This window comes from Oncorhynchus tshawytscha, linkage group LG04 (assembly GCF_018296145.1).
Source record: "Oncorhynchus tshawytscha isolate Ot180627B linkage group LG04, Otsh_v2.0, whole genome shotgun sequence".
NCBI lineage: Eukaryota > Metazoa > Chordata > Actinopteri > Salmoniformes > Salmonidae > Oncorhynchus > Oncorhynchus tshawytscha.
Genome location: NC_056432.1, coordinates 50,128,268 through 50,141,971, shown reverse-complemented (window position 1 = coordinate 50,141,971; position 13,704 = coordinate 50,128,268). Strand labels below are relative to the sequence as shown.

At 42.6% G+C, this 13,704-nt stretch overlaps 1 protein-coding gene and 1 non-coding gene across 4 annotated transcripts in view; both read right to left on the bottom strand.

The window, feature by feature from the left end:
* Positions 1-13,704, bottom strand: part of LOC112248955 (cytoskeleton-associated protein 5) — an 82,648-nt gene that overhangs the window by 33,712 nt on the left and 35,232 nt on the right. For all 3 annotated transcript variants that reach the window (XM_024418428.2, XM_024418427.2, XM_024418429.2), the window contains exons 25-30: positions 10,495-10,627; positions 10,069-10,157; positions 9,080-9,199; positions 7,553-7,702; positions 3,579-3,782; positions 3,110-3,245 (exon numbers count right to left, since the gene is read on the bottom strand). In XM_024418428.2, coding sequence (XP_024274196.1) covers positions 3,110-3,245; positions 3,579-3,782; positions 7,553-7,702; positions 9,080-9,199; positions 10,069-10,157; positions 10,495-10,627 — 832 coding nt within the window. The remainder of the gene's footprint in view (positions 1-3,109; positions 3,246-3,578; positions 3,783-7,552; positions 7,703-9,079; positions 9,200-10,068; positions 10,158-10,494; positions 10,628-13,704) is intronic.
* Positions 7,369-7,459, bottom strand: LOC112249780. The gene has a single exon (XR_002953439.1). It is a non-coding gene; the product is annotated as a small nucleolar RNA SNORD67 (small nucleolar RNA).

Below are 13,704 nucleotides of genomic sequence, written 5' to 3'. Positions count from 1 at the left end.
CTTGGGAGGTATTACGGTCGGCATTTCATTGTGAGGTATTCTAGGTCGGGTGAACAAAAGGACTTGAGTTTCTGTATGTTATCACAATCACACCATGAGTAGTTAATCATTAAACATACACCACCACCACCTTTCTTCTTCCTGGAGAGTTTATTTTACCTTTCTGCGCAATGTACTGAGAACTCAGCTGGCTGTATGGACATGGACAGTTCATCCTGAGAGAGCCATGTTTCAGTGAAAGAGTATGTTACAATCCCTGATGTCTCTCTGGAAGGAGATCCTCGCCCTGAGCTCATCTACTTTATTGTGCAGAGACTGAACATTAGCGAGTAACATACTCAGAAGCGGTGGATGTGTGCATGCCTCGAGTCAGACTAGAAGTCAACTCCGAATACCTCTTCTCCACAGATTTCGTCTTGGAGCAACCTCTGGTATAATTTCAATTGCCTCGGGGGGTACGAACAAAGGATCCAATTAAGGAAAGTCATATTCCTGGTTGTAATGCTGGTGAGTTACCACCACTCAGATCTCAAAAAGATCTTTCCGTCTGTATGTAATAACAAAACATTTCCTGGGCTAGTAATGTAATAAAACAAAATCCTGCTTAGAAGCAAAGCTGCCATGTCTGTCAGCGCATAAACTACAGACAAACACAATTGCACTTTCTATCCATGGAAATTTGAATGCACAGAGATACCATGAGATCCTGAGGCCCATTGTAAGTAGAGGTCGACCGATTAATTAGGGCCGATTTCAGGTTTTCATAACAATCGGTATTTTTGGGCGCTGTGTTTTTTTTTTTACACCTTTATTTAACCAGTTGGATTTAGGGGGCGCTATTTTAATTTTATGAAGAAAAACGTTCGTTTTAAACAAGATATTTTGTCACGAAAAGATGCACGACTATGCATATAATTGACAGCTTTGGAAAGAAAGCTTCCAAAACTGCAAAGATATTGTCTGTGAGTGCCACAGAACTGATGTTACAGGTGAAACCAAGATAAAAATCCAACCAGGAAGTTGCAGCATTTTTTGAAACCGCCTCATGTCAATGACTCCTTATATGGCTGTGAATGAGCTACGAATGAGCTTACTTTTTCCCCAAGGTGTCCACAGCATTGTGATGTCTTTTTAGGCACTTCCCTTGAAGAATGGCTGTAAGAGACCATATATGGCATGTGGTCACATGGTGTCTCCCGCAGAAAACCTTGAGTAAAATACTGAGGTAGCCATTTTTCCAATCGCTTCTTATGAGAAACCAACTGCCTCGGCAGATATATTATAGAATATATTTGTTAAAAACACCTTGATGGATCCTAAACAACGTTTGCTGTGTTTGTCGATATTATGTAGCTAATTTTGAAAAAAGTTTGGCGTTATAGTTGTAGCATTTTTCGGTCGATTTCTCAGCCAAGCATGGTGAAGAAACGGGAGCTTTCCCGCTTACAAAAATAATATTTTGGGAAAAAAGGAACATTTGCTATCTAACTGGGAGTCTCCTGAGTGAAAGCATCTGAAGTTCTTCAAAGGTAAATGATTTAATTTGGTTGCTTTTCTTATTTTCGCGAAAATGTTGCCTGCTGCCAGCAGAGCATTATGCCATGATAAACTTACACAAATGCTTGTCTAGCGTTGGCTGTAATGCATATTTTGAAAATCTGAGATGAGAGTTTTATCAAAAGGCTAAGCTTGTGTTTGAATATATTTATTTCATTTCATTTGCGATTTTCATGAATAGAAAAAGTTTATAGGGGTATTTAAGTCCGTTGTGTTATGCTAATGCGTTTGAGGCTATGATTACGCTCCCGGATACGGGTTTGCTCGTCGCAACTGGTTAACTAGGCAAGTCAGTTAACTTCTTGACGCTACCCATCCCGTTAAAGGGATCATTTGTCAGCAACCGCTGAATAGCATAGCGCCACAGTCAAATAATATTTCTAAAGAATATTAATATTCATGAAATCACAAGCGCAATATTGCAAAACACAGTTTAGCCTTTTGTTAATCCACCTGTCGTCTCAGATTTTGAAATGATGCTTTACAGCGAAAGCAATCCAAGCGTTTGTGTAAATTTATCGATAGCACAGCACAACATTATGTACACTAAGCATTAAGTAGCTAGGTCACGAAAATCAGAAAAGCAATCAAATTGTGTTTTCACTCACGAGACTCCCAGTTACACAACAAATGTTTCCTTTGTTCCATAAAGATTATTTTTATACCCAAAAAAACACTGTTTGTTTGTCACGTTATGTTCAGAAATCCACAGGAAAGAGCGGTCACGACAACGCAGACGTATATTCCAAATAATATCCATAATGTCCACAGAAACAAGTCAAACATTTTTTTTATAATCAATCCTCAGGTTGTTTTTAAAATATATATTCGATAATATATCAACTGGGTGTGTAGGTTTTTCAGTAACACCGGAAGAAACGATGGCCGCTTTACTCTGTAGCACAAAACTTTGAGCCCCCCACCTATCCACTTAAGCAATGTGATCTTTCACGCTCATTATTAAAAATAAAAGCCTGAAACTATGTCTAAAGACTGTTGACACCTTAGGGAAACCATAAAAAAGGAATCTGGTTGATATCCCTTTAAATGGATAGGCATGCATAGGAACAGAGGTTTCAAAATAAGAGGCATTTCCTGATTGGATTTTCCTCAGGTTTTCGCCTGCAATATGAATTGTAACTCACTAAAATATTTGAAATGGTTGCATATTGCATTTATTTTTGTTCAGTATACATCAGAAAGTTTTAAAAAACTAATTTGAGATTCAAGCTGCAAAAATATTCTGTAGCCATTAGCCACCCTCCCCACAGTGAGCCACCAGGCCAGTTGTTATCGACACAATCAATTAGGTCATGAAAGCATGCGGATTGATGAGCAAGGTACTAAAGATATTCAATCACAACCTGTAACTGGAAATAAAACTGCACATGTCCAAAGAAGTTCCATAAGGTTTAACCCAGTGGTTTAAGCCAGATTAACCCAGTGTGTCTTAATACATTTTAGAAAGACTTACAAGACCAAAATACAGATAAAGCTAGAGAAACATTCTAATACAAGGGGTAATGATGCCTAGAGTATTATGTCTTCTCACCGGCTCTCTGTTTGGAGTTCTTGGATTTGGTTCCCTCCATGAGAAAAGGGAACATCCTGCTGGCAGGGTAGACCTTACACAGCATGCCCATGATGGCTCGCACGTCCTTCCTAACCACGTCTTTAGACTCCCCCACCTGAAGGGGAGGGGGGCAACAGAGCAAACAAATAAGTAAACACTCAGGAGGGTTAGAGATGAAGACCAGTCAGGGCAGTTCAACTGCAATCTGTGACTGTTTCCCCCTCTCCTCTTTAACTAGGCAAGTCAGTTAAGAACAAATTCTTATTTACATTGAGTCTACACCGGTCAAACCCGGACGACATTGGGCCAATTGTGTGCCGCAGTATTGTAGGAATACTTGTCAGATTAGAGTTGATTGACTTTGAATATTTTTTTGGGTGGTGGCGGGGGTGAGTCAGATGGCCCCTTTGCAAATTTGGGATGTAGCCTTGATACCCCAGTGACGGACCTTGAGGACGAGGTAGGGGATGAAGGAGTTGGCCTCCTGCTCACTGAGGTGGTAGTTATGCTTGCTGAGGCTGAGGAAAAGGAGCTTCAGGTACTCCAGGGCCTTCATCAGCACACTGGTGTTTGTGTCAAAGAAGCGCAGCGTGTACCACTTCAGGACCAGGTCTAGGCAGGCCACCATTGCCTCGTGTTCTTCCTCCAGACACTGCCCAAGGGATGATGAGAGGAGAGAGAAGAGGGTTAACGTTATTCATTCATACATGTAGGATTGCTTCCAAAATGAAGGTAGGGTCACCATGGTGTTTATACTGGTTATTTCCTACTATTCATCAAGTACTATGGAAATCATAGTTGGTAAAACAGGGCACTTGTACCAGGGTGGTGAGTTAGATTCCACAGGGGACCAGTATGAAAGGTATGCTCTCACTACTGTAAGTCACTTTGGATAAAATTTCCTGCTAAATGGCATATTTTAGTATTAGAAGGGATAGCTATGCCTCCTGAGTGGCACAGTAGTCTAAGGCACTGCCATTAGAGATTCTGGGTTTGACTCCAGGCTCTGTCGCAGCAGCCGCGACCAGGAGACCCATGGAGCGGTGCACAATTGGCCCAGCGTTGTCCGGGTTAGGGGAGGATTTGGCCGGCAGGCATGTCCTTGTTCCATTGCGCACTAGCGATTCCTGTTGCAGGCCGGGCGCAGTGCACGCTGACACAGTTGCCAGGTGTACGGTGTTTCCTACAACACATTGGTACGGCTGGTTTACGGGCATTGTGTCCAGAAACAGTGTGGCTTGGTTCGGTTTCGTAGGACGCACGGCTCTCGACCGTCACCTCTCCCGAATTCGTATGGGGGTCACAGCGATGAGACAAGACTAACTACCGATTGGATATGACGAAATTGGAAAAAAATTATAATTGAAACGGGCTAGCTATGGGATTCTGCTTTTATTGCCAGAGATGTCCATCTCACCTTGTACACATCGAGTATGGTTACAAGCACAAAATGTGATTGTGGATAGTTAGAATAATTAGTTAAGAATAATTTGATTAAAAAGTTTACATGCTTTGCAAGAAGAAAGATTACCCTAATCATCGTACTTACATGGACACACTGAAATTAGGCTACCTGATGGCACACTGATGAATGCAGAAAATAACCAAATCAAAATAAATGTTCTACCCCAATGTCTGATTCGGAGTTTGGACAAAGATTGTGAAAACTACTTCTAAGACGCATACATTCAGTTGTTCCGAACGAACGTCACTTGTGCTAAAGAGGGAGGCTCACACGGCTGGTGCTAGCATATGTGCAGATCAAATACACAGCTGGAATGCCGTTTAAGGTATATGTCCTAATAATAGGAAAGAGTGCTCAGAAAACCAGCCGTTTTAATCTGCATATTCTAATTTAGATTGCTTGTCTTAATCAGAGTAAAGTCTGAGTAAGGTGTCAACATGACTGTTGCATAATCTACCTACTATCATAAATGTAATATCAAATTTCTACTGTGCATGAGGGTTGGGCAGTATCCAGATTTTTATACCATTTCTGTAAAATACCTGGGAATATGGTATTACCGGAAGTGGACACAAGGGGCGCTATTTAGAAGACAAACAGGGATCTTGATCCAGGAGGGGATTCAATGTCTAGTCTGGGTACCAGTCTTTTTTAGCGAACATCCCACTTCATGTGGGTTCACAGCTCCAATCCAGATGTTGGTCATTGCCCTAAACTCTCTCCTGACCCCTTTACACTAAGTCAGAATTTGTCCTGCTTGGTGACCAAAACTGGGACATGCTTAAACCACCTGACCAAGTCCTAAATCTCTCAGATTATTACCAATCCCACAAGGTACGACTCCAAACACCCAGAAAAGGCTACTCTCCTTGATGTTATCCTTACAAATAACCCAGATGCGTATCAGTCGTGTTTTCTATAATGAGCTGCGTGATCGCTGTTTTACAGCCTGTGTTCGTAATGGCTGCTCAGTGAAATGACCTGTCCTGATTGGTCAAAAGCTTGCTAAAAAAAAATTATGACCAAGCCTTCCTTCATGACCTGGCCTCTAAATTGGTATAGAATCAGCTTGACCCCCTCTGTCGAAAAATCTTGGACCTTTCTTTGAAGTCTTCAGTGATATTTTTAACATGCCCCATTAAAGAAAATTTGAATTAAAAACGGGTTCAGCCCCTGGTTCGACCATGATCTTGCAGAGTAACTCCACCTCAATAATTGCATTTGTCAAAAGTATACGTGTGCCGAGCCTCAAACTGACTGGCTCTTGTTCAGGCAAATGAGAAATAAGTGCACTCAGGCTATCTGGAAGGCCAAAGTGAGTTACTTTAAGGACATGGAGAATAAACTATCCTCCTCACAGCTGCCCATGTCCCTTAAATGTTGTGGTTGTTACTGACAAGAAGCACATGGCTGAGCTCATTAAATCACCCCTTCTTTAAGTCAGGATTACCATTTGACTCAGCCATGCCTCCTTGCCCGTCCAACATTTCCTCATCTCCCACACCTTCTAAACTTAAACTTCACCCCCCCAAGAAAGTACCCCAAGACTTGATCCTAGGCACCACACTCTTCTCAATTGACATCAACATAGCTCAGGCAGTAGGAAGCTCTCATCCATTAAAATGCAGATGATACTCAGCTGTAACCAAGAAGCATGATCTTAACATCTAGCCCCTTAGCTAGCAAAACAAAAGCAAAGCTGGAGCGGCATATAATTTGACACCTTCGATGTCTTAGTTATACATGCGTCATAGTTAAAAGCAGTGGCGTTACACTACATTTGTTTTAAACATTATATTGAAAATGATATCGCTGGCATTTCGAAATACACATGACCAAAAGTATGTGGACACCTGCTGGTCAAACATGCCATTCCAAAATCATAGGTATTAATATGGAGTTGGTCCCCGCTTTGCTGCTATAACAGCCTCCACTCTTCTGGGAAGGTCTTCCACTATATGTTGAAACATTGCTGCGGGGACTTGCTTCCATTCAGCCACAAGAGCATTAGTGAGGCCAGACACATCCAAAAGGTGGTTCGCATCCCAAAGGTGATCGAACCACAAACAGCCCCAGACCATTATTCCGCCACCAAACTTTACAGTTGCCACTATGCATTCGGGCAGGTAGCGTTCTCCTGGCATCTGCCAAAACCAGATTCGTCCAGACTGCCAGATGGTGAATTGTGATTCATCACTCTAGAGAATGTGTTTCCACTGCTCCAGAGTACAATAGTGGCGAGCTATACACCACTCCAGCCGACACTTGACATTGCGCATGTTGATCTTAGGCTTGTGTGCGGCTGCTTGGCCATGGAAACCCATTTCATGAAGCTTCCGAGGAACCGTTCTGGTGCTGACGTTGCTTCCAGAGGCAGTTTGGACAGGCAATTTTATGCACTTCAGCGGTCCCGTTCTGTGAGCTTGTGTGGCCTACCACTGAGGAAGAAATTTTACAAACTGACTTGTTGGAAAGGTGGCATACTATGACGGTGTCATATTGATATTCACTGAGCTCTTCAGTATTGGCCATTCTACTGCCAACATTTGGAGATTGTATGGCTGTGTGCTTGATTTTATACACCTGTCAGCAAAGAGTGTGGCTGATATAGCCAAATCCACTAATTTGAAGAGGTGTCCAGATACTTTTGTATGCATAGTGTGCCCTGGTATATTACAAGCATACAATGCATGTAATTGCACTCATTGATTGATTTATCATGATGCGTGAGTACGTCTGTGTGTGTTTTGGTGGTGGTGTGTGTGTATGTTGGGGTGAGCCAGACAGCCCATGTGCACATTGGTGTCCCACCTGTGCCCCTGCTACCAGCCACCTGACTAAGGGTGCAACTCATCACTCACAAATTCTACTATATCTGGGTCAGTATGTAGCTCACCTGTTATGGCTGTGAAAGCTCAGAGTTGGTACTAGAAGTCTATGTATGCATATGGTCTCACCTCTATCATGGAGTTGATGGCCTTGATGTGGTGCTGGAAGTCATGGTGGAAGAGTTCCTCCTGAAGCCACTTGGCCACACAGGGAGCCATCTGAACTTTAAGCTGCTCCACATACTCATCGCGAGGAGAACCAAAGTTCCACTTTAGCGTCTACAACACACAGGGGGTAGATTTCACTCAAATGGCAAATGTGAACTACACTTCTGAATATTCACCACCAAGCACTTTTGCCCATAGATGCGCACACACTAGGACTGACCCAATTTAATTGACGGGCATTGGAAATATTTATTTTAGGCACACGACACCATTCTGAGTTGCGCCTGTCTCAGCCAACTGAATAATCCATTGCAGAAGACAGGGATGGCACACCAAGACATGTGCTAATGAAATTGTATATGGTTATATTATGTAAGAACAAAGGTGCAAATCTAATAAGTATATTATTTTAGAAATGTGTTTTCAGAATTGTATGGTTTACTATACTGAACAAAAATAAAACACAAATATTAAGATTCTACAAAGTTAAGTTCATAAGGAAATCCGTCAATACAAATTAATTCATTGGGCTCTAATCTATGGATTTCACAACTTGGAATATAGATATGCATCTGGTTATAGACACTTATAAAAAAAATATTTTAAAAAAGGGCATCACACTGTAGCTCTGGATCGTGTCACGGTATCTCCGCATTCAAATTGCCCTAGATGTTAGTTGACCACAGTTTATGCCTGCCCATAACAAAACCCTACCGCAGGGCACTCAGTTCACAATGGTGACATCAGCAAACCACTCGCCCACACAACGCCATACAAGTGGCCTACGGTTGTTAGGCAGGTTGGACGCAATTCCAAATTTTCTAAAACGGAGGCGGCGGCATAATGTAGAGAAATTGACATTCAATCCACTGGATATACCTGCAGTCAGCATGCCAATTGCACATTCCCTTAAAATATCTGTGGCATTATGTTGTGTGACAACTGCACATTTTAGAGTGGCTTTTTATTGCCCCCAGCACAAGGTGCACCTATGAAATTACCGTGCTGTTTAAATCAGCTTCTTGAAATGCCACACCCGTCAGGTCGATGGATTATCTTGGCAATGGAATGCGAGAAATAAGCTCATGAAACCAAGACTTTACATGTTGCGTTTATATTTTTGTACAGTGTATTAACATTAATGCACAACATTCAATTTCATTTAAAAGGCACTCAGCGATATGACGTAGATGCAGAAAGTAAACAGCATAGTGGGCACGATGATCAACTTCTGCTGTTTTGGTGCCCTGGCTAACCAAGCTGTGAATGACAGAGCGAATTCTTGTATCTCGCTTTGGCTCACTCGAGTCATTTGTGTCTTAATTATTTCAAACAAGCTCAGTACATATAGTTTATTATTAAAAACACAGGGTGTGTCTCTGAAAAATGTTTTTAAAAATTGACCAAATCGATTGGTTGAAAGAACAGGCGACTCTCCGTCGACCAAGATCTTTTTTGAGGTCGGGGACAGCCCTATGACATACACACCTTCAAGCTCTTCTCGTCTTTGACACGTAGATCCTTGCCGTTGGGCACCATGGTGAAGATGGGACCAGACTTGTCCTCCTCTTCTTTACCCTTACTCAAGGGCTTCTTCCCAGCAGCAGCCTGGAGAGACATGGGGGATATAGGTTCAAAGGAGCATCAAAGCAGAGCGATGGGGGCCTGGAAACTGACCCTTAAAGGAATTGGGGGGGGGGGCGTAAGAACAGTTGACTAATAGGCAAGAACGCACCAAATAAGCACAGTTGTGAGTCTAGCTCTAACACTGTGTGCCTAGAGAAAGAGAGATGATCGTGGTGGAGATTTGTGCACGATTCCATTAATGGCAGTGTGTGTGCCATAAAAAGAAAACCATGTCCCCGTTCGAAAAGAAACATGCATGTCATCAACAGTAGCAGATAGTACGAGTACCCTTTCAAGTGCATTTCCTTTCAGGCAGAGGCCTGAGGTACCTGCTGTTTACAGTTACTCCCCCAGGCTGAGCCTTTAGCTTGACTGGCACTAGGTTCCTTGTTCAGACTGGTGTTAATGCTCCCGTTGGAGCTCCTGCTGCTGTTTAGGGTGGAGTTCAACTCCTGAGACCTCCACTAGCCACACAAAACACCAGGGTCGTGTTCATTTGGCATGAAATGGAACATAACTGATAAAAAACGGAGAGTACCTGGACATGTAGTACAACAAATGCTAGATTTGCTACAGCGTGCCCTAATAAAATAAAACCCTCCATTCTGGATGACCACAGTCTTAAGTGACTGATTCTTCAAAAATAAATAGTTGATTAATACTTATATGATCAATATAAAACAAGCACACTGCCTAGGTGGCCATCATCCAAGGAAGAATTAAAGTGCAACTTTGGCATGTTCTAGCATCATGAGCAAACTCAGACATGAGGTACAGTACATGAAACACAAATATGGATATTGGTGACGCTCCTAAAATGGTGAACACGAGAACAGCTTTGACTCACTCACCTTTCCTTTGGCCGGTAGTGCCCCTGGCTTGGCTTTCTTTGGGTCGACAACTGCATATTCTTCAATGGGAGCCTGGGTTTTGCTCAAAGCTAAGGGGATGCGAGGGAGAGAAATTTAAAGAAGAGGCTGATAGCACAAAAAAATTGCAATTTTGTTAGAGATGCCTATGGGTCAGTAGAAGTTGTTTTGCTTTTAGTGATAGCTGTATTTGAGGTCTGGATTGAAGGAAAGAAAGCTAATCAATTTCTACTCATTGCTCAGGGATGGCCAACATCAAGGATCGAGGGCCACATTAGTTCTTCAAAATGAAACACTAAGGCAGGATAAAGAAATGTAACAGTCACGTAATTCACCACGACCTCATTCCGTCCGCCTTTTGCCCTTCCCTGGATTATATGATTCCTTTAGTGCTGTATGTGAACCCACCTGCAAGGGCTTTGGCTGGGTGGACGCTGGATACAGGCTTGGTGGGGGCAGCTTTAGCAGGACCAGCTGATTTAGCAGGCATCACATCCCTGGCCTTGTCCAGCATGGCAACCACTTGGTCCTTAGAGGCAGGCTAGACAAGAAATGTATTAAATCATCAATTAACTTCAAGACAGTGTTAATTGCAAGCATATTGGGAGTAGATTTAAAGATACAGGTAACTGCCAAAATAAAGGAAATGCCAACACTGTCATCCTGACAGGGTGTTGTGCCACCACAAGCCACCAGAACAGCTTCAATGCGCCTTGGCTTAGATTCTACAAGTGTCAATCTCCATGAGAAATTCCATAATTTGGTGTTTTGTTGATGGTGGTGGAAAACGCTGTTTTAAGACTGAGCGACATGGCCTAAAAATAATTTTGATTTTAAATCAACTTATGTGATTCAGAATATACAGTATCATTCAAGGGTTTCTTTATTTTTTTTAACTATTTTCGACATTATAGCATAGTGAAGACAACAAAACTACGAACACATGGAATCAAGTAGTACCCAAATAATTTTATATTTTATATACATTTTTTTTTTTTTTTAAATATTTCATATTTGAGATTCTTCAAAGTAGCCACCTTTTGCATTGATGAAAGATTGGCATTTTCTCAACCAGCTTCACCTGGAATGCTTTTCCAACAGTCTTGAAGGAGTTCCCACATATGCTGAGCACTTGTTGGCTGCTTTTCCTTCACTCAACTCATCCCAAACCATCTCAATTGGGTTGAGGTCAAGTGATCGTAGCGGCCAGGTCATCTGATACAGCACTTCATCATGCCTTGGTAAAATAGCAGCCTGGAGGTGTGTTGGGTCATTGTCCAAAACAAATTATAGTGGGACTAAGCGCAAACCAGATGGGATGGCGTATCGCTACAGAATGGTGTGGTAGCCATGCTGGTTAAGTGTCTCTAGAATTCTAAATAAATCAAACAATGTCACCAGCAAAGCACCGACACCATCACACCGCCATGCTTCAGTGGGAACCACACGTGCGGAGATCCGTTCACTTAACTAAGTCTCAAAGACACGGCAGTTGGAACCAAAAATCTCACATTTGGACTCAGACCAAAGGACAGCTTTCCACCGGTCTAATGTCCATTGCTCGTGTTTCTTGGCCCAAGCAAGTCTCCTCTTCGTACTGGTGTCCTTTAGTAGAAATTTGTTTGGAGCCATTGGACCATGAAGGCCTGATTCACAGTCTCCTCTGAACAGTTGATGTTGAGAGCTGTCTTACTTGAGCCCTGTGAAACACTTATTTGGGCTGCAATTTGAGGCTGGTAACTAATGAACTTATCCACTGCAGCACAGGTAACTCTGGGTCTTCCTTTCCTGTGGCAGTCCTCATGAGGCAGTATCATTGCGCTTGGTTTTTGCAATTGCACTTGAAGAAACTTAAAAAGTACTTAATATTTTACAGATTAATTGACATTCATTTCACTTTGCTTATTTGAGCTGCTCTTGCCATAATATGGACTTGGTCTTGTACCAAATATGGCCATCTTCTGTATACCACCCCTACCTAACTGATTAGCATAAATGCATTAAGGAAAGAGATGCCACAAATGAACTTTAAGGCACACCTGTTAATTGAAATGCATTGCAGGTGACGATGTCATGAATCTGTTTGATAAAAGGTCAAGAGTGTGCAAAGCAGTCGTCAAGGGTGGCTACTTTGAAGAACCTCAAATACAAATTATATTTTTATTTGGTTACTACATGATTCCATGTGTCATTTCATAGTTGTCTTCACTATTATTCTACAATGTAGAAAATATAACGTTAGAAGGAGACAAACGCTCATAAAAAATTATCCTTGCGATACAAGCATTTGGAATATCGCGTAAAAACATTACTTCAAAATATCAAATTTTGTCACGTGCCAAACAGGTGTAGAGCATAGTGAAACGCTTACTTATGAGCCCCTAACCAAAAATGCAGTGAAACATTTAAAAATATGAATAAGAAATAAAAAAGTAACAAGCAATTAAAGAGCAGCAGTAAATTTAAAATAGCAAGACTATATGCAGGGGGGTACCGGTACAGTCCATGTGCGAGGGCACCGGTTAGTCGAGGTAATATGTACAAGTAGTGTAAAAGAGGGGGGAGGCAACGCGGGTAGTCATTTGATTAGATGTTCACCAGTGATGTACTGGGCCCCGTACGCACTACCCTCTGTAATGCACTGCGTTCGGAGGACGAGCAGTGATGCCTTCAGGATGCTTTTGATGGTTTAGCTGTACAACCTTTTGAGGATCCATGACAAATTTCTCCTGAGGGGGAATAGGTTGCCCTCTTCACGACTGTCTTGGTGTGCTTGGACCATGTTAGTTTGTTGGTAATGTGGACACCAAAGAACTTTAAGCTCTCAAACTGATCTTCTACAGCCTTGTCGAGGAGAATGGGGGTGTGCTCGGTTCTCTTTTTCCTGTAGTCCACAATCATCTCCTTTGTCTTGATCACACTGAGGGAGAGGTTGTCCTGGCACCACACGGCCAGGTCTGACCTCTTTCCAATAAGCTGTCTCCTCGTTGATCAGGCCTACCACTTGTGTCATCGGCAAACATGGAGGTGTTGGAGTCGTGACTGGCCGTGCAGTCACGGGTGAACAGGGAGTACAGAATGGGACTGAGCACGCACCCGAGGGGCCCGTTTTAAGGATGAGCGTTGCGGATGGGTTACCTACCCTTAACACCTGGGGGGGCGGCCCGTCAGGAAGTCCAGGATCCAGTAGCAGAGCGAGGTGTTTAGTCCCAGGGTACTTAGCTTAGTGATGAGCTTTGAGGGCACTATGACGTAGAACGCTGAACTGCAGTCAATGAATAACACTGACACAGGTGTTCCTTTTGTACAGCTGGGACAGCGGAGTGAAATAGAGATTGCATTATCTGTGGATTTGTTTGGGCAGTATGCAAATTGGAGTGGGTCAAGGGTTTCTGGGATAAGTGTTGTGATCCATGAACAGCCTTTCAAAGAACTTCATGGCTAGACGTGAGTGCTACGCGTCACAAAGCATCCTTCACTCATGCTGCCAAACATACCCTAGTAAAACTGACCATCCTACCAATCCTCGACTTCGGCGATGTCATGTACAAAATAGCCTCCAACACGCTACTCAACAAATTGGATGCAGTCTATCACAGTGCCATCCATTTTGTCAAC